This window comes from Podarcis liolepis (genome assembly GCF_965112155.1).
Source record: "Podarcis liolepis genome assembly, chromosome: 7".
Lineage (NCBI taxonomy): Eukaryota > Metazoa > Chordata > Lepidosauria > Squamata > Lacertidae > Podarcis > Podarcis liolepis.
Window position 1 is genome coordinate 60,057,425 of NC_139561.1, and position 20,083 is coordinate 60,077,507.

General features: G+C 43.8%; 1 protein-coding gene across 1 annotated transcript in view; it reads left to right on the forward strand.

Moving 5' to 3' along the window:
- MACF1 (microtubule actin crosslinking factor 1) overlaps positions 1-20,083 on the forward strand; it is a 298,900-nt gene that overhangs the window by 138,574 nt on the left and 140,243 nt on the right. Inside the window, exons 10-24 of the mRNA XM_083512609.1 lie at positions 1,256-1,375; positions 2,726-2,821; positions 3,454-3,581; positions 3,813-3,906; positions 4,680-4,834; positions 5,233-5,530; positions 6,359-6,487; positions 7,579-7,656; positions 10,004-10,165; positions 11,213-11,317; positions 12,014-12,109; positions 13,766-13,891; positions 16,218-16,370; positions 17,807-17,961; positions 18,972-19,098. Coding sequence (XP_083368735.1) covers positions 1,256-1,375; positions 2,726-2,821; positions 3,454-3,581; positions 3,813-3,906; positions 4,680-4,834; positions 5,233-5,530; positions 6,359-6,487; positions 7,579-7,656; positions 10,004-10,165; positions 11,213-11,317; positions 12,014-12,109; positions 13,766-13,891; positions 16,218-16,370; positions 17,807-17,961; positions 18,972-19,098 — 2,022 coding nt within the window. The remainder of the gene's footprint in view (positions 1-1,255; positions 1,376-2,725; positions 2,822-3,453; positions 3,582-3,812; positions 3,907-4,679; positions 4,835-5,232; positions 5,531-6,358; positions 6,488-7,578; positions 7,657-10,003; positions 10,166-11,212; positions 11,318-12,013; positions 12,110-13,765; positions 13,892-16,217; positions 16,371-17,806; positions 17,962-18,971; positions 19,099-20,083) is intronic.

Genomic DNA, 20,083 nt, shown 5'->3' on the forward strand with positions numbered 1-20,083 from the left:
TTTTTCATTCTGATGAGACCATCCTGGCACATGAATGGCTTATGGAATGTGCCATTCCAAAATGTTTTGGAAATTGCTCTCAGGAAATGGATAATGTGCATATGTTGACTTGGATGAACGGGTGGGCAATTAGCTGGGGGGGGGGACAGGAACCTTGACTAATCAAAATTTGGGCAATGTGCTTCTACAGTATTGGGACGAATGCTTCAGAAATCCATACCATAGCGTTATATGTCCAACCAAAATGTCACAAAGTTGAGTGCAAGATTTGGGTTCTCCAGAACTATTTATAATGCTTGATGGTAAACAAAGAGGGAAAGAGGTGGAGAAAAATGCATATATTTGGTGGTGAAGCCCTCTCAGTCTGCATCTTGTAAGAGTTAAATTGGAGTGAGGGGTGAAGTAGCAGACAGTCAGCTGAGGCTGTACCTGCTGTTTAGGTATCAGGTACCGAGGCCTCATGCCTGGCAAAAAAAGATTGACTGTGGCTGTTCTGCTACCTATGTAAGTTGAAACATCATTACCTAGGTCTGTCCTTTATCCTTACGGGAAACACACAGGTTCCTTCAGAGGCAGACAACACAGAAGCTAGGTGGGCTTGTATTGACAAAAGTTGAGGTTGGTGGTTTGCTCCATTACAAGAAGAAGAAGTCAATAGAAACCCAGTCAGGTAGCCACACCTAGCAGTTAGAGAGGATGTTCCCCCTGAGAATAAAGTTCCATCTTCAGGTGGCATAAAATCCTCTCCCTTCAGATCAGGATCCTATTCCTGAATGGATGTGTAGCTCTGAAAAAGCATCACAAAAAGGGAAAGTGGTTGTCCTTTTACTGCAAAAGGCTGGACAACGACTTGCAAAGCTGAAAACTACAGGAGTGGCTGTTCCTGGATACCTGGGACTTGATGGCCCTGTTGCTGGGTGATTTCTGGCTCTGTGGCTCTGGTACTGAGACATCTCTAGGCAACCCCATTCCTTCTTGACGTTTGCATAAACCCTGCTTTTTAAGGCTGTGGGCCGTTCCTGCTGTATATGTAGGCAAGCTCTGAGACCTTGACCCATACCAAATTGGATGGACACCATCTCTGGCAGCAAACTGGGTGATACAGCATTCTGAGACACTCAGTGGAAAGCATGCATCTGCATGTCTCATCCTTTCTCCAATTTGGCTTAATATTTTTTCTACTGTTCGTTTAGAGCAGTTGCTTCCTAATCATTTATCCCACATAAAAGGCTGTTCTTTCCCTCTTTTTCTGTAGGAAGTGGACACAAGGTGGTTAGAATACCAGAACCATATAGATTCTCTCATCTCCTGGATCAAGCAGCACACGATAATGATGTCTGACAAATCTTTTCCCCAGAACCCTGTAGAGCTCAAGGTAAACTTCAGATCCATTTTCTCTAGCCATGCCTTGTATGTATGCTTCCTTATGTGAGCCCCCCACTCTGCTCTTCACTGAATGATTATTGTTCCCTCTCCTCAAAATCTAAATCAGAATATTTATTGGTATGTGCATGGGGCAAATCATAGCTCAGGTTCGGTTCATACAATCCCTGAACTGACTTCCAATGATAAGCTTAGTGATTGAGGTACAAAGAGCCACTAATCCCCAAAAGATCAGAGAGATTCTCTCTTCCTCTCAGCCTGTGTCATCTGTAGCAATCTTATAATTTCTATTGTGTGTGGAGGTCACAATTGGGGAGAGAAGTTTTCACTGGTGAATGATCCAGAACTGACACTGTGAATCTCTTGCTCATGTAGACAGTAGTTACTAGTGTAGGACAGGTGCCCTTGGGACTCCCCATGTGCCATCTGTGTGTCTTCCTCAACTGCCTGGTTGGAATGTGCCCTTGGATTATGATAATGCCTTTTCCTTGTCTAGGTGGAGAACAGAGGGGTGTTTGTGTGCCTGGCTTTTGCATGGCTGGAATGCAGACTGCTGTGCAAAGAGTTAAGGTTATACCTGTTGCTCCACCTGTTTTTGCTTCTAGACCAACCTCCTAGTGGCATGTGTCCATTATAAGGTTATCTCATAAAGCGACCCTTGGGATGAAAAAGGCTCCCTGTCCTCATAGTGCAGAGTACAGTGATCTGAAAGCAAATACTAGGAGCATGCTAGGTGTTTGTGGATCAGAAGGCTGGAAAGAAGGGGGCATAGCTCATGAATTAGAACATCTGCTTCATATGCAGAAGGTCTCAGGTTCAATCCGCAGCAGTCTCTCCAGGTAGGGCTGGGAAAGACTGCCTGTTTGTGACCCTGGAGAGTCACTGCCAGTCATCATAGAGATTACTGAACTAGATGAACTGATAGTCTGAAAGGAAGCTTTCTGTGTTTCTAGCCACAGATGACTCAAGTGAGTGAGCCAAGTCAGGGCAAAACAGTTAGCCAGTCTGTTGAGGAGACAGATAATGTTGATCCCTGGAACCCAGATGTTGGCAAGATCCATCCACTAAGGCTCCCCAAATGAAATTTAAGCAGGGACTGGGGTCCACCTTGCATCTTGGTTGAGACTAATGACAAAGACCCAGGCAGCGCTGAGCATCTCTCCCAGTTTCCTTCCATTTCTTTTTGCCTTCTGTCTGTTCATTCTTCAGGGATACTCTGTGGGTGAGGATGGGACACCTTTCCCCCTACACTGTGAGGGCTACTAGATGCTGCATATTTCCCCCACTTCCATGAGTAAAGTGATTTGCTGCATGATGACCCCTTTGCTCTCTATTCTTGCAGGCACTTTATAACCAGTACATACACTTCAAAGAAACAGAGATCCCAGCAAAACAGCAAGAAAAACGAAGCATTGAGGATCTGTATAAACTACTGGAGGTGAGACAGGTTCTTGGATGAACAGGCAGTTCTCTTAAACATTAGAAAGAGTTTGGGGGACTTTAGTCACATTTGTTCAGCTTGTGTTTATCCTTCAGCAGCCTACCCAGCCTTCTTCATATATCTCTTTGGTTTTTGTCCTTCCTAGTCCCAACCTTATTCTTAAAAAAAATAATTTTTTGTTCCTTGGTCTTATAGTTTCTTAGCCATTGTTGCATCTGCCTTATTTGCTAGAGTCAGGGGAAGACTATCACAGTAGGAAATTACCTAGGCTCTTAGCATCCCCAAGGCTTTATCTTTATTTTATTTTATTTATTACATTAATATCCCTCCTTTTTCACCAAGGGGCTCAGGGTGGCATATATGGTTCTCCCCTCCCCACTCCCCATTTTATCCTCACAACTGTGGTATATTAAAATGAGAGGCATAGACTTGCCCAAGCTCATCCAATGTGAGCTTTGTGACTGAGTGGGGATTTGAAGTTGAGCCTCCCTGATAGTCCATCACTCCAACCACTACACCATACCACGTTGGCTCTCATCTTGGCTTGTGCCTGGGTACCGGTAGAGTGAGTCCACAAAGGCCAGTCTCTGGGCCTGAAGAAACAATTCCTCTTCATTTGTGCTTTCCAGACCTGGATTGAATTTGGGCGCCTTAAGCTGCCGCAGGGCTATCACCCCAATGACGTGGAGGAAGAATGGGGCAAGCTCATCATAGAAATGCTGGAACGTGAGAAGTTGCTGCGGCCAGCCGTGGAAAGGTAGGTGGTGAACTGTTTAACGGGATGACTAAGAACACCCTTTCCCTGCCAGCTGGCAATGATAACTATTGTGAAGTCCTTTGTGATGTAGAAAGTAGCATTAAAAACAATTAAACAGATGTCATAATCAATGGTATATAAAACATAAATTCTATTGAATAAATATTCCACTTTTAAAAGTGTTTTTCTGGCTTTCTGTTTTAATTCTGGTGACTGACACGCTTCCTACAGGTTGGAGCTGCTGCTACAGATTGCAAACAAAATCCAGAATGGGACTCTCAGCTGTGAAGAGAAACTTACCCTGGCAAGGAACACGCTTCAAGCTGTGAGTCTTTCCCTTCTGTTATTCAGCTCTCCCTGATATTCTCTCAGATCCACTCCTGCAGTGTCTCAACATGACAAATGAAGGCAGTCAAGACCTCTCAGCTTTCAATCAGCAACAAAACTTGTAGATTCTCTAACTAGGAAAATGCACATATAGAACCAAAGGTTTGGGTGGCTAGAAGAGTTTAATATGCTGGATTTAACACTGCCTCCAGCTCCCAAAGCTTCCTCACTTGTCTATTATCCCCCCTTGCTATCAGGAACACACAGCTCTCTTATCTGTAGGAGCTGGATGATGTATTCCTTCGTCTTTCCTTAGGCCTCTCCTTCCTGCCTCCGTCCTTCCCACAAGCCTTGCTCCTCTGCCATTCTTCCTCCAGCCTCTGTGTTTTTGCCTTTTGCTCACTCAGCACCCTACCCACCAGCCTCATTACCTCCAATATCTGAAGTGCTCCTTGCCCCTCTGCCCACTTCAGACATGAAACTTGCTCTCATTTCTAGCTACCTTTCAAGTGCAGCCAAACTAGATTTTCATTCCCTGCGCAGATGTAGTACTTTTGGCCAACATTGCATTACTTGACATCTTAAGGATAAACTAGAATGTTCATGAATAGTCCACAACATCATGTCAGCTCAGCTCAATGGGACTTTCAAGTGATGGCTATTTCTTTGCTTTTAAAATATGAGCTTCTGCACGTTAGTCAGATCTGCTTGTCCTAGAAATACACTTCAAAGTGAGAAACTCTGTAATAACCTCAAATCCTCTCCTGCCAGGATGAAGCGCACCTGGAGTCGGGCCAGTTGGTGCAATATGAATCTGACGTTGTCATGTACCTCCAGGAGTGTGAAGGGCTCATCCGCCAACTACAGGTGGATGTTCAGATACTCCGGGACGAGAATTACTACCAGCTGGAGGAGCTGGTCTTCAAGTAAGGCGTTTCATGTGTGGAGCCAAGGAATGAGGGTGTGGGTTATATTGAGCTGGGCTCAGAAGGAGCATTTGGTGAACGAGAATGTTCTGATAGATGACATGCACTGTTAATGCAGTCCTGGTGGTGGTGGTGGAACGAGTTTGGCAAATTTAAGCCAAAAATGTATTGGGGAAACACCTTATTTGGGGCAGGGGGAGCAGAAGAGATTAATATGTTGGGTCATCTTTCAAAAGCTCTTACCCCATCCTGAGGAAGTGTGCAGAAATGGGGTGGTGATGGTGGGTGTGTCTGGCTCGTGTGTGCAGGAACCTGCCCTGGTTGGAGAATGACCTTGTGATCCCACAACCTCATCAACATTCTCCATTCTGCCCCCTCTCGCTTGATTTCTCTCCCAGGATTGTGAGGCTTCAGGACGAACTGGTGACATTGAGGCTGGAATGCACTAACCTCTATCGGAAGGGGCACTTCTCCTCCCCCTCTTCCTTGGACTTTGTCCAGCCTTCCTCCCTGAGCACCAGGCACCTTAAGGCTGAGCCCTTGCTGAAGGGAACGCACACAACAGCCACCACTGCCTCTACCTCCTGGTTCCGGAAGCCAATGACCCGTGCAGAGCTGGTGGCCATTTCGTCCTCCGAAGATGAGGGCAACCTCCGGTTTGTGTACGAGTTGCTCTCTTGGGTGGAAGAGATGCAGGTGTGTTGTTTAATGTTAAACAAAACATAATTCAGGTGATGAGGTGTTTGTGTGGGCAGAACTGATGACCTTTTCAAATGCTTGGTGTGATCACTTAATACTCATTCTTTAAATCACTCTATTGTTTAAGGGGGCCTGGTTTACACTGCCTTTTGCCAACCTGACATTGCCTAGGTGTTTTGGACTGCATTTCCCATTGGCCGGTACTGATTTAGCAGGATGAAATGTACTATAACTTTTAAATCCTCCATCAGACAATTCCTTGGGAATGACTAGGGAAGTCTTAAACTGGCTTTAAATTATGCCCTGGCTAATGTTCTTGAGCAGCTTACACGAATGTCTCTCTGAATGTCCTTGAGAGGTCGGTCCAAAGTTGACTTAGTTAACTGCATATGCCCAGTTTCTTTTAATGGGACACAGAAAAGGAAGCTGTCCTTAAGTTACATATTTTAAAAGAAGCCCCATGAGAAGAACCCGGCTGGAATAAGGCCAAACATCTGTCCAGTCCAGCATCCAGTTCTCACAGTGGCCAAGCCTCTGAGAAGCTTGCAAGCAGGACCAACATTCAACAGCACTCATCCTCCCTTTCAACTGTGAGGGCAGAATAAAGTCCTTTTGGGTATTAACCTTTGGGCTAGTAGCCCAGTTCACCTTGGTGAATTTCTTGATTGCCAACAGTTTCCAGAAGAATGGCATGACATGGTAGGAGTGTGATGCTTTCTACCTCTTGATAATTGGGTTGCAGCAAGCAAGGGTTAGCTGCTGTTGTTTTTGCCCACAATTCAGCTGGGAAATGCTGACAGGTTGCCTCTTCTGTGCTGGTTTCAGATGAAGCTGGAGCGGGCTGAATGGGGGAGCGACTTGCCAAGTGTAGAATCCCAACTGGAAGTCCAGCGCCATGTCCACAGCAGTGTGGAAGACCTAGGCTCCAGTGTGAAAGAGGCCAGGATGTATGAGGTAAGCAGGGACTCCTGTGATGGGGTGTGAAGAGCGGCAGGACTGGTTTAGCTCACATCAAGAAAGGCATGGAGGTGCCACAGCAGCTCCAAAGAAGACAAGAAAAGTGTTGGAGAACATAATTTGGGAGGAAAGAACTGGAGGAGGAGATGCTTTTCGCTTGGAGGAGATGATCCTCCTACTGCAGGAAGGGGTTGCTTTAGAGTAGCCTTTCCTCTCTAGCTTGCACTCAGCTCCAAATGCTTTGGATGTCAACTCCCCCCACAAACATGATGGTTGGGATGGTTGGAGTTACAGCTCAAAACATCTGGAGCTGGTCACCATCTTTATGGGGAAGGTGGCCTGGGCGCCTTTATATGCAAGCTATTTACACTTGGTTTTGGAGAAGCAAAAATATAAATCTGTAGAATTAGAGAGATGGCCAGGCTTTCTTTTGTCAGCTTGAGTATCATTTTCTGCCCCACTAAGTTCATGTTCCTGAAAGGAGATCTCATGCAGTTGTTGCTGTATTGGGGCCTCTGGGGTGTGTTTCTCTAAGGATAAAATACATTCTAAGGCAGAGGTTGCCAAAGTAGTGCACTCCAGAATTCGTTGGACTCCAGGTCTCATCAGCCCCAGCAAGCATGACTAATGTTCATGAATTATAGGAGTTGTAGTCCAGGGACATTAGGCTACCACTGCTCCAAGGGGGAAACACATCTTGGGACAGTCTGTGTTTGTGGAGGGTTTTGATAGTGTGAAAATGGGCCCTGAGGAGGAGGAATAAGTTCCATGGCTAAAAGGGACACATAGAAGTCTACTGTGCTCAGACTTTATTGTGCTGCTTTCAACAGGCCATCTGCCAGGGATTATTAGCTGTGATTCCTGCACTGCACGGGGTTAGACTAGATGATCCTTGGGGTCCCTTACAACTCTACAATTCTATGATTCTATATTTTATGATGCATGCAAGATTTGGGAAAGTGGAGAGATAAGGAAGAGATGAGAGAATTTCAATAGGACCTCCAGCTTTCTGTGCATTTCTAGTTGGACATGTAACTTTTGAGCTGCTTCTGATTCTCTTCATTTTCTCTTCCTCCTGTTTTTTAAAGGGTAAAATGTCTCAGAATTTCCACACTAGTTACACGGAGACACTGGGGAAGCTGGAGACCCAGTACTGCAAACTGATGGTGAGTTGTATTTTGGGTTGATTCCTGTAGCCAGCAAAGTGTCAGGGAACCTCATTCAAGTTCACAAGTTGTTGGAAGCCCCTCAAAGCTGTAAATTGCAACTTGATTCATGGAGGCTTTAATTTTTTGCCTGTGTGTCTAAAACCCTTTCTGTGCAATCTCTTTTAAATAAAGGTTTGTCTGTTCCTTGTTTTGTGGTTTACAATCTACCTCACATCTTCAAGGAGTGCTTCTGTGGCAGAAGAATGAGAATGTCTCCTTTAAGAAGCACTTGCTATGCAGTCTTTTCATTGATTTAGTTAAAGCATTTTTCTCCTGTTCTTTACCCCGCTGCCACTCCTCCCCAAAAGAAAAGAAAGGCTTATATCAATATGAAGTCAGTTCCTGTGTTTTATAACACAAAAGGAAAGGGGATTGGGAAGAATGAGGAAAAATAGCAACGGCACAACTTCTTAGTTACAGAGTTGTTGTAATGACCAGCTGGAATGGCAAGAGTTCAGCAATATGGGGACCCTAAAGTTGATCCAGTGGAGAGACCTGGCATTTCTGTCTCTCCCTCTGCTTTGTTCCTTGGGAAATATCATACTGTCCCCACTCCCTGGTACAATAACAGTAATGACTGTGTTAGAGAGCAGATAAGTCATGCTGCTGCCAGGCTATCAGTTCAGACAGATTTCTTCTTCTTCTTCTTCTTCTTCTCCTCCTCCTCCTCCTCCTCCTCCTCCAAAAGACAAAGTAGCATGCCAATATAATAACAACAAAAATGGGGCCTCTTGGAAGCAACCTGCAGTCACACATGCAGTTTGCTCTGGTACAACACAAGAAAGCCCATCTAATTCTTTTCTTTTTCGTAAATAATTTTTTGTTGGTTTCACTGTTTCAACTTCAACAATAATTTTCCATCAAAAAAGAATGAGAAATACAAAATATCCAACATGAAGTATAAGAACTAAAACAAAAAATATTTTCGGAGGTTCTCTTTAACCTCCTGACATCCCTCCATTTCCTTTCCTGGTTCATGGAATATATATATTTTCTACATAATTATACTTAAACATCTTTTTTCTTGTCCTTTTTATTTTATCCGAATTACATACCATCAGTTTTTATCGTTCCAGTTCAAATTTCCTTCCATAAACTTTATCTTATTTTAACTACTTGCAAATGTTTAGTCAAAGCCTGCCAATGTTTCTACTTGTTTACAATATTTTTGTACATATACAATAAATGCCTCCCATTCTTTTTTAAATTTCTCAGTGTTGTCTCTGAGTTTTTCTGTAAGTTTTGCCATTTCTGCATAGTCCATTATTTTCAATTGCCATTCTTCCATTGTTGGTATCTTATCTTCCTTCTACCTTTGGGCTAGTAAGATCCGGGCTGCTGCTGTTGTGTACATAAACAGTTTTTTCTTTTCCTTTTCTTTTCTGTTATTCCTAGTAAAAACGCTTCTGGCTTTTTGGTAAAAGTCATCTTAAACATTTTCTTCAGTTCATTATATATCATTTCCCAGTAATTTTAGCCATTTTACACTCCCACCACATAAGCACCCTCTTTTTCTTTACATTTCCAACACTTATTAGAACTTGTTCTATACATTTTTGCAAGTTTTACTGGTGTTATGTACCAACAATACATCATTTTCATATAGTTCTCTTTCAGTGTTGTACATGCAGTAAATTTCAAATCCACTTTCCAAAGCTTTTCCCAGTCACTCATTTGGATATTATGTCCCAGATCTCTCTAATCTAATTCTTAATATACTAGGCTACAATAGTGCTGTGGGTTACCCCACAGTGTGCAGCCGCCCCAGCGCCTTTTCCTTCTCATCAGATCAGAGTCTTCCATTCATCTGTTGTGGTCCATGCTCTGGCTCTGGCTCATTTATGTATGCAATAAATGCATACCAGATTGCATGAAAGTTGTCCACATTTCCAAATCTTCCGGCCACACATGCAGAACACGTAGGTTTATCAACCAAGTGTCACCCCACCCCACCCTCTGAAACCACAAATCGGTTAACAGTGCCTTTTCCCAATGTTTGACTATTTCTATCCTAGCAGCTGCCAGCAGATAAATGATTTGCTCCTTAAAAAGCAGAACTGACTTAGATCCATCAATTTTTAATATAACAGAATGTGACTCTTCCCCATTCTCCCTATGCTACGATCTTCTTTTGTTTGTGCATTTTAAATATTACTTCAGAAATGGTGCATTATGCTTCTCTCATGTGATATAGTTGCACAGGTGGTTTGTCCTCACAGTGGCCAGCCAGAAGCCTTTGGGAGGCCTCAAGCAGACAATCCCCAGAGTGGCAGGAAATGTAACAAAGTATGTTGTCTTTTTGCAGGAAACCTCCAGCTTCCGACTACACCACCTCCAGAGTTTGTATGGGTTTGTGTCTCGAGCGACGACTGAGCTAATTTGGCTCAATGAAAAGGAAGAAGAGGAGCTGGCGTATGACTGGAGTGACAATAATCCCAATATGGCTGCCAAGAAGAATTATTTCTCGGTGAGTAGGAGGGGCTGGATGTGGCCAAGTGTTTGCAGTGCCTCTATGGTGTTCTGTATTCTGGAAGCGGCAGAGTTCCACATTTCTCAATTAAGCTCTGCGTTCAGGAAAACTTACAGGTTTCAGTTTATTTTCTCAGAAGTGCCTTATTTTGCTTGTGTTTCCTTTTGAAATTCCCTGGTCAAGTTGCTGGCTGATATTCAACTAAGTTTTTCTCAGAGTAGACCCATTGAAATGAATGAACATGAATGAGTACATTAATTTTAGTAGGTCTGCTCTGAGTAAAAAATAATAATTGACTATCACCCATAGTGCCAGTGAGTTTCGTCAGTTTCCAAAACTTTATTTTACCTTAAAATTTTATATCCAACTTTGCTTATATGTTTGAACCAAAGCAGCTTATAGTAAAAATGGGGGGGGGGGGGGTATCAACAAAAATGCTGTTCAGCGTGAATTAATAGTAGTAGTATCAACAACCCCATTGAGAAGCAACCCCCACTCTCAAAAACTAACTAAATCAAGCCCAAAGGCTTTCATAAAGAGGGAAGTCTTAGCATGGATGCAAGTACTGGGGCTTAGCAGGCTATTGCTCCATAAAATAACCAGCCTCCCAGTCATTTAAGGCTTTAATGGTAAGAAGCTTCAAACACCTTGAGTTGATGATTGCCTTCATGGCCAAGAACAGATTTAAGCCTTGGTTTCCCCACACCCAAATTTTCTGTTCTTGCTCAAATGTGAATTGCTGTCAATGCTCAGAGTTCCTGCAGGCAGTGGGGCTGTAAAACAGCTGTGGCCAGCCTATGGCTGATCTACAGATTACATTATCCCTGACCAATGGCTGATGGACGTTGTAGTCCAGCAACATCTGGAGAGCCACAAGTTCCCTTTTCCTGCTGTGAAGTTTCATGGCTAAAGTTTCCAATACTGCCGCACATCTACGTGCCTCCTGCCAGTCATCCTGTGATGCCTACCAACAGTGAGGCAAACCTATTGTCTGATTTTGCTGTAGGGAATGTTATTGGTCCTCTTTGTGTTTCTGCTATGCAGGAGCTCACAATGGAGCTAGAGGAGAAACAGGATGTGTTTCGCTCCCTGCAAGACACAGCTGAGATACTGTCATTGGAGAATCACCCAGCCAAGCAGACTGTGGAGGTAAGAGATCACTTGGAGGGGGGCATGCTTTTGGGTTGTGAGCACTTTAACATGTGTGTTATGCAAGACAACTTCATAGGATACCTTGATATATTTCAGTACGATTGCATCTTCTGCGCATTACGGTAATTTGTGCCTTTTCAGCCTTCCATGGTTGAAGGCTGGCTGGCTGGTTGAAATTGCACAGAATAAATGCACACAATGTTTTCCTGGCTTGAAAAGAGCTTTTCACCTCTCTGCCTTGCTTACTGGGCAAGGCCATCTTGTCATGCCAACTCTGGAACCTTGGGTATTGTTGCATGAGATCTTGTGGGAACTCAGCCAGCCCTATGGGATTGTGCGAGAGCATCCCAGAGCTGGTGCACTGAGTGGGCTTTGCCTGGTAAGCAAGGCAAGAGAGCTTAAAACCTCTTTGTGTGAGCTGGCATGACAAGAGGGCCTTGTGAAAACAGCTGTTTTAAAGTTTTTTGTTACAGCCAGTTGCCCCTTCCTGTATTCCTGACCATAAGCCTTGATTGCGTGGCCGATTTCACTTTATTTAAAATATTTCTTGACCACCCTTCATCCAAACAGGGTGGTCTTACAATGGGCATGAATAAAACCAGATACAAATTCAGCAAAGGTCTGAGCAGGCTGTAGTTGTTGTATGCAATTGTACAAAAAACACTCTTTTGTCTGTTGTTTGGTTTTTCACAGGCATACAGTGCAGCAGTGCAGACTCAGTGGCAGTGGATCAAGCAGTTGTGCTTGTGTGTGGATCAGCATGTGAAGGAGAACACAGCTTACTTTCAGGTACAGGGAATTCTCCGTGGCTGCGCATCAGCAGTTAACTCATGAAGTCAAAACTAATGCCCTGTTGAAAATTTCTCCCCCTTTTTTTCACCCGTTCTCCATCAATTAATCAGAAAAGAAATGGCATTCAAAAATGATTAAATGGCAGAGGAAATATCTGTGATATTTCCATGGATGGGGTGCAGGGATTTTCTTACACTTACCTTACTTTAGAGGTGAGTTTAGGGATGTGTATGTCTTTTATGTCATTCTACATATCTCTGGTGGTCTGCACTTCGAAGCCTCCCTGGGTGTTTGCTCTTCCATTAAAACCCAGGAAAAGGACACCATAGCATTAGCTCCTCCCATGGGTTTTTTTTTCAATTCTGCAAGTATGGACAGCCAGGGAGGCTGCAGAGTGCTGGAGGAATGTTTACTAGAATGAAAAACACACATACCTCCTGCATGACCTTGTAATGCTAAGGTAAGGTCAAAACCCTGCACCCACCAGAATTTTAAAGGAATGCTTAAGTTCCCCAAGAGTGAGACAGCATAACTTAAGCTTCTTTCTCAGAGGAGGAAATGTTTGAGTAACTGTAGGATAGATATTGACACACCATGAGTCAGAAGACACTCAAACGCTGCTGCCGCCGAGCAGTACAGAACCCCACCCCAGCCTAACTAGTAGTGAGAACATTTCTTGCTTATTTTCCCTAACTACTACTGCTCCCACCATATTTCTTCTCTTGTCTTATTTATTTGTTAAAAGGTTTATATCCTGCTATTCATCGCAAGTGATCGTAGAATCTTAGAGTTGGAAGGGACCCAAGGGTCATGTAGTCCAACCCCCTGCAATGCAGGAATATCAGCTAAAGCATCCATGACAGATGGTCATCCAACCTCTGCTTAAAAACCTCCAAGAAAGGAGAGTCTACCACCTCTCATGGGAGTCTGTTCCACTGTCAAACAGCTCTTACTGTCAGAATTTTTTTCTTTATGTTTAGTCAGAATCTCCCTTCTTGTAATTTGAATCCACTTATTCGAGTCCTACCCTCCAGAGCAGGAGAAAACAAGCATGTTCCCCCTTCCATGTGACAACCCTTTAGATATTTGAAGATGGCTATCGGATCTCCTCTCAGTTTCCTCCTTCCCAGGCTAAACATACTTCAGAGTAGGATCAAATATAACAATACAAAAACATACAATCAACCCATCTCAAGCTTTGCTAGTAGAAGAGTAAATCAGCTCTTGGCTTGTGTGATTTGGTAGCAGCATGGAGGTTGCAGACTGTGCAAATTCCTGGCCAAGCCAAGCAACTAGAGAAAACGTCCTGCTTTTAGTTACTTTATTAGAGAGGCATCAATATAACTTATCTGGGGCTTGTTTTCTCAGAATTGGATCAGGATCAAGACTTGTTAATTATCTTGATCATGTTCCATTCTTTAGAAAACAGGTCCAAAATGAGCCATACTGGTATGTCTCTAATCAAATAACCCAAAGGAGGCTGTTTTCTCTGGTTACTGGCCTTCCTTTTTCATGATGAAAATGCCTTTGAGCAAGTTGAATGGATGCTTTCTTTTCAGTCTTTCAAGTAAATTCCGCTCTTTCATAAAACATGCAATAAGAAACCTCTGGCTGGTATTTTGACAAAGGGGAAACGTTTTTGTGCTTTTGCAGTTCTTCAGTGATGCCCGTGATTCAGAGACATACTTGAAGAACCTCCAAGATACCATCAAACGGAAGTATTCTTGTGACTGCAACACCAGCCTGACACGCCTGGAGGACCTGCTCCAGGATTCCATGGTGGGTGCTCTTTGGGCAGATCTCAAGGTCATACAGATTTTGGCACATTATACCAGAATCATAGTTGCAAGAGACCACAAAGGTAAATGAATCCAGTCCCTGCTGATGCAGGAGATCATCTGCTGCAGCACCCCTGATAGCGGGTCATCCATTCTCTGCATTATAATCTCTAACAATAAGAGTCCACACTTTCCAAGGCAGCCTCTCAAACAGCTTGTACCATCAAGAAGCCATTAGATCCTTTAGTGTCTGACATACATCAATTTGTTGTGATGATCTAACCCTCTCAGTGGCATCCAAGAATCCTCATTGCATCTCTGCATTGCTTACTTCTCTGTGCTTTATTTTAAAAAGTAAAAAAAAAACGTGCACGTCTTTTCAAAGTCTGCCTATTTTCCTCTCAAATGTTCCCCGAACTGCATTGTTTAACTATCCTTGTGTTTCAGTTCCACTCCCCACTATGAAATGCTTACTTGAGTGTGACCTCTAGCATGCTATTTATTTTCATTTTGCTAACTCCTCCTGCTGCTGCTATGAGCACATGATGGTGGCTTTTGCCACTGATTGTCTACCACAAATGGCAGTCGTTCACCAGAGTTTCGGGCAATGAGAATTTGTTCCTACAAAGCATGTGCTCTATCTCTGAGCTGTAGCCTCTTCCACCTTACACTGAGTCAACCCGTTGGTCCATCTAGTCCAGTGTTACCTCCTTTGACTGGCAGCAGCCCTCAGCGTGCATGTGTCTTCACCGCTGTCTGGAACTAGGTAAAATACAGCCATTGTGAGCAAGCAGTTGTATGGGAAATAATTCTGCTGTAGTCCCTGTCCATATAACTCAAAATATCAGTGTTTGATGGTTGACAGCAACTGGGGAAGTAAGCAGAAGCATTTGGCCACCATGACCTTTGAACGAGAGGAGCAGGCAATGTGAAGTGTTAGGACTGTTCAGTGCAGTGCAGGCTTTGCTGACAAAGGTCTTGGCATAGGGTCTTTGGCAAGAGTGGGGCAGCTCAATGAATGGAAAGGGTATGACCGTTTGTCGTTAAGTAACATTATGGCCAAAGGCATTGAGAGAGTAGGAAAGGAGGAAAAGGGGGTGCAAGACAAAGAGTGCTGGGAGACACAAGGCAGTGCATGTGCAGGATGAAACAGAATTGTAGAGCTGGAAGGAACCCAAAGGCTCATCTAGTCCAACTGCCTAGAATTCAGGAATCACAGCTAAGAGCTGTGAGAAGGTGCACATGAAACCTGCTGTGGGGAGGATGCTGAAAACATCCTCCCTGAGATGTGTTTAACTCTGCAAATCCCTCGGAATGTTGTGCTTGCTGGGGCTGATGGGAGCTTTAGGATGGACTGCTGCATCATAGACCTGCTAATCTTACTGCAGTTCCAAAAGAAGATGGGTTCCTTGAGCCAAGGGAGATGCATCAGCACAAGGTGGAGCCTGTCTTGCAATGGTTCTGACAGACTAAAAACATGGGACTGCTTCAGTTGTATGTAGACCATGAGAGTCTGTGGGAGGCAGCAAAGATTCTTTACAGGCAGTCAAAAGGGAAAGCTTTGGCCCATGTGTGAGACGCTTCCTTTATCAGAATAAATGAGTTAAAGTTGTATTTCTTCCAACCATGCTCCCCTGGGACAGGAGAAGGTAGCTTGTTTTAAACCTTTTCTTTCTTTCTTTCTTTCTTTCTTTCTTTCTTTCTTTCTTTCTTTCTTTCTCTCTCTCTCTCTCTCTCTCCCCACATCATTTCTCCAGCTTTCTTTTTTCTATATCAGGTTTAAAATTGCTTAAGTACATACATTGAAACTACCTGAACAATCTTTTTCACACAGTTCTCATGCCTTCTTTTATTTCACCTTTTTACAAAAATCCAGGTAGTTTTTCCTTCTTTTTCCCAGTGAAAAATGGTGGGTTTGGGCCTTGTTGCACTGTTCACTGCTTTGCAGATAATTCTGAATTTTGAACCTAGTAGTAATGTTTTAACTCTGCATGCAACTTTCGGTGTGGCAGGGGGTGAGTGGGCAGGGAGGACTTGGAGATAATTGGTCCTCTTGCCTGGAATAGTATTAAATATGGATTGTCTCTGTACTCCCTGCCCTACTCCCACTTCTGCTTGGAGAAGTTGCAAATGAGTGTGTGTGCGCACATGAAGACATGGGCACACATACAACCCTACCTATACTTGCCCTTTAAAACCCAAACTTCCATTGACCAAATGCTAGCTCCTCAGAGGGCAGTGTGGGCATGAGGTTTCTGGCCATTCTTCTCCTGCCTGTCCTTGCCTTTCTGTTCCATCCATCCTTCTTGCCTTTCTCATTTTGACAGGATGAAAAAGAGCAGCTGATCCAGTCCAAGAGTTCCGTTGCCAGCTTGGTGGGTAGGTCCAAAAGCATTGTGCAGCTGAAGCCACGAAACCCTGACCATGTTTTGCAGAACACCATCTCTGTGAAGGCCATCTGTGATTATCGCCAAATTGAGGTGAGCTGATAACAGCTGACGTGAAACTTCCTTTGGATTCTGAGTGTTCTGTTTATTCCCTAAATCAGACATCCGCGAGTTTAAATCCAGGCTCTTCTTCTTTGAATTTATAAACCTCTCAGGTTTCAAAGCCAGTGTTCAGTGATGGCCTTGAGATAGTATGGTATAAGATAATACATAGGCAAAGCGATGATGATGATGATGATACATTGCAGTGTTTGACATAAGGATTACTGTGACAATTTGGCTGAATTTGAGAACATACTGGTATAGCTTTATCAGAACAAACAGTGGTGAACTCCAGGTTTGCAGTTTTAAGCTTCCAGTTGAAACTTATACTAAACTTTGTTTTCCTGTAATGAGGGCTAGTTAACAAAACTAGGGTACCAAACCAGACTTAAACAACATGGGAAATTATAGCTTGTTAGAAACCATGAAGAAAATATGAGTTTCTTAACGTTGGTATCTGAATGCGATGTACGCATGGAATGCTTTCAACATTAAAAGATGTTGTACAGAGGCCCAGTAACATTGCTGTTTGTGCATGGAAGACAGGGTGAGAGTCAGTTCTTGGAGCATGGATGCCAGGGTTGTGGTGAAGAGGTGGGGTCACTTAGATTTTGATTTAGCATTTGTAAGAAGACCCAAGTCAAGAACACTTAACTTCAGTTGAGCAAAAAATTATTTCAGGTGCCCTATTTCACCACTGTAAGAAACTAACTAGAGAGTCTTTGGCATCTCCGTCCTCTGAGATAGTGAAGAATAGTTGGAGAAGCTTCTGCTGAGAGTGTTTTAGCTGCAGAATGAGGTTGGAGTATAGTAAGTCCAATTGCAAGTCTTTGCATGGGTAGGGGTGGGGGAAATGATAGATAGATAGATAGATAGATAGATAGATAGATAGATAGATAGATAGATGATAGATAGATAGATAGAGGGAGCGTAGAGGAAACCCACTCTCCATTTATTTATACTCCCTCCCACCTGTGCAAAACTGTTTTTGCAGGCTTACCTGGCTTTGGGGAAATGGCATAAGGGCTCTGTCAGCATCTCAGAGCCCTTGTGCCACCAACCCAAAGCTGGGAAACAGCCCTCCACCTTGCAGGAGACCTGATTCAGAGGTTCCTGACTTTATGCATTTTTGTCTTTACACATGGAACCCGGAAACCGAACCCTTGCGTAAGATGGGGGCTTACTGTATGTAGCCAATATGGTGCCCTCCATATGTTTTGGACTACAACTCCCATCAGGCTCTGCAGGCATGGCCAATGGCCAGGGATTATGGGAGTTATAGCCCACAACATCTGGAGGGCACCACATTGGCCACCCCTGGACTACATGATGCCTAGGATCACTTTGTGGGAGAAGCTGTGTGGGGAGGACGAGGGGTGACAGTTTGACCATCTACTGGACCAGTGTTCCTTTTGTTGACCACACAGATCACCATCTGTAAGAATGACGAGTGTGTGCTAGAAGACAATTCCCAGCGAACCAAGTGGAAAGTGATCAGCCCTACTGGAAACGAGGCCATGGTCCCATCTGTTTGCTTCTTGGTGCCCCCTCCTAACAAAGAGGCCATTGATGTGGCTAGCAGGTAAAGGGATCTTTCTTTTCTTGAGCAGTGCCAGGGTTCTTATTGACCTGGGGGTTCTGTAGGTGTGTGCATGTAAAAAAACCCAAAATGTTTGCAGTAATTTGATGGGAGGTTGGGTCTGCTGGCATGTGTAACATAAACTTTTGTGGAAAGGAATAGTTTTCAACAGAGCTCTACTTGTGGAACAAAATCTAGCTACTGGGGCAAAGTGTACAGAAACCTAAGATCATACCTTTTGCCCCTTGAAGATTCTAGTTCTCATTGTGGACCAGATGGGTACAGCATCTGTCTCTTTCTCCCAGAGCCAGAAAACTTCCCAGGCAATCAAACATTTTGAAGTTGGTGCCAATGTTTTTGCCGTGGCTCTTTAGCCTAGGGGTAGGGGCAAGTTGGAACCTTTTTTAGCCCGAGGGCTACATTTATTCTGGGTAACATTCCAGGGGCCACATGCCCATGCTGGGTGAGGCAGGAGGCAAAAGTGGGCAAAGCAACAAATGTGAAAGTTGCCTTTTTACAGTAGGCAAATTGCTTTGCATGCCCAGACAACCCTCTCTATCCTCCAGCCAGCCAAGCAAGAAGTATCATCCAGGTTCAATGACTTATTTCAGCCAGGCAAAAATATTCGAGGGGTCTAGATGAGGAGGGTGTGTTCTGGGGGGGGGGGATCCTGAAAACCAGCTTGGAGGGCTACATGTGGCCTCTGGGTCTGAAGTTTGTCATCTGGCTTCTAAAAGTGTTATGTTGGAAATGGATTTTTGGGGGAGTGGTTGCTCAATTCTTGCCTTTTGTGAGAGGTTGCATTTACTTTTTGACTGCTTGGGATATAAGGAGCTGCTTTAAACCGTGTCAAAACAACATTTCCAATACTGTCTTTGCCTGACCCATGCTGGGACGGAGACTTTCTCCCCCTGGCCTTCCTGATTAGATACAGCGTAATATACCATAATTCAGAAGGTTGATGCCCGCATGGTGCTGCAGACACCCAATTTTGAACTGCCTTCCAATTGTAGGGTGGAACAGCTGTACCAGAAGGTGATGGCCTTGTGGCACCAGCTCCATGTAAATATGAAGAGCCTTGTTTCCTGGAACTACTTGAGAAAAGACATTGCTCTGGTGCAAAGCTGGAATATGGAGAAGGTAATACTGCAAGCCCCAGAGGGATGCTTGCCAGTGAGATAAGGGTGTGCACAGCTAAAGCATGCCAGTCGTAAAAGTGGCCTCCTGATTGGGTGGAGCTGGACAGGAAGCTAGAAGGTGGTGGGAGGAAATGGGAAGGTAAGGTTGGATAATAATACAAGACTGAAGAATTACGTGTGCAGTGGGGTGAGGGCAAGACCCCTTGGCAACCAAAGACTTCCTTTAGTAAAATCAGCCCAATAAAATAAGAAGTTGTTTTCATATGCCACCAATATAGTGCCACTTCACAGCATAACCAAAAAGAACATCCTGATTAAACTCCTGAATTTAGAAGATTATAGAATGATAACTAACCACTTCTTTTTCATATAACAGCCCCATTACACAAATATCACCCCTATTCTTCCCTTGGCCACTGAAAACCAAAGCCAGCTCAAACAAATACATTGTAGATGAGGTAGCTCTGCCACTCTGTTGCTTCAAAAACAATAACAACTTTGGGGTAGTAAAGATCAACCAACTTTATTGTGGCATAAACTCTTGTGGGCTAAGCCCCATTTCACCATATACCTGAAACTTTGTGTTATCTGCCAAAGTAGGTATTGGCCCACAAAAAGTGATGGCATAATAAGTCTGTTGGTGATAAGATGCCACAAGACTCTTTATCCATGTGAATCAAAAGCAAGGAAGGTGCCTTAGATTGGTTTCATACATATGTTTCCTCCTACTCAGAGCTGGTCTTTTGTGTGTTGCTTGTCTCCAGTGATATTACAGTTACTGGCCAATAGGCACACATGTCCTTCTGAGGGGGCAATAACATTGCTAGCACCTTTGCAAAGTTAAATAGAGTCCAGTATGGTTTCTAATTGGATGTGGGGGGCATGTGCTGAGATTTCTGCATTTCAAGGGTTTGGACTAGATGACCCTCGGTGTCCCTTCCAACTCTAGAATTCTAAAATTTTACGATTCTATGAATTTCCCAGCT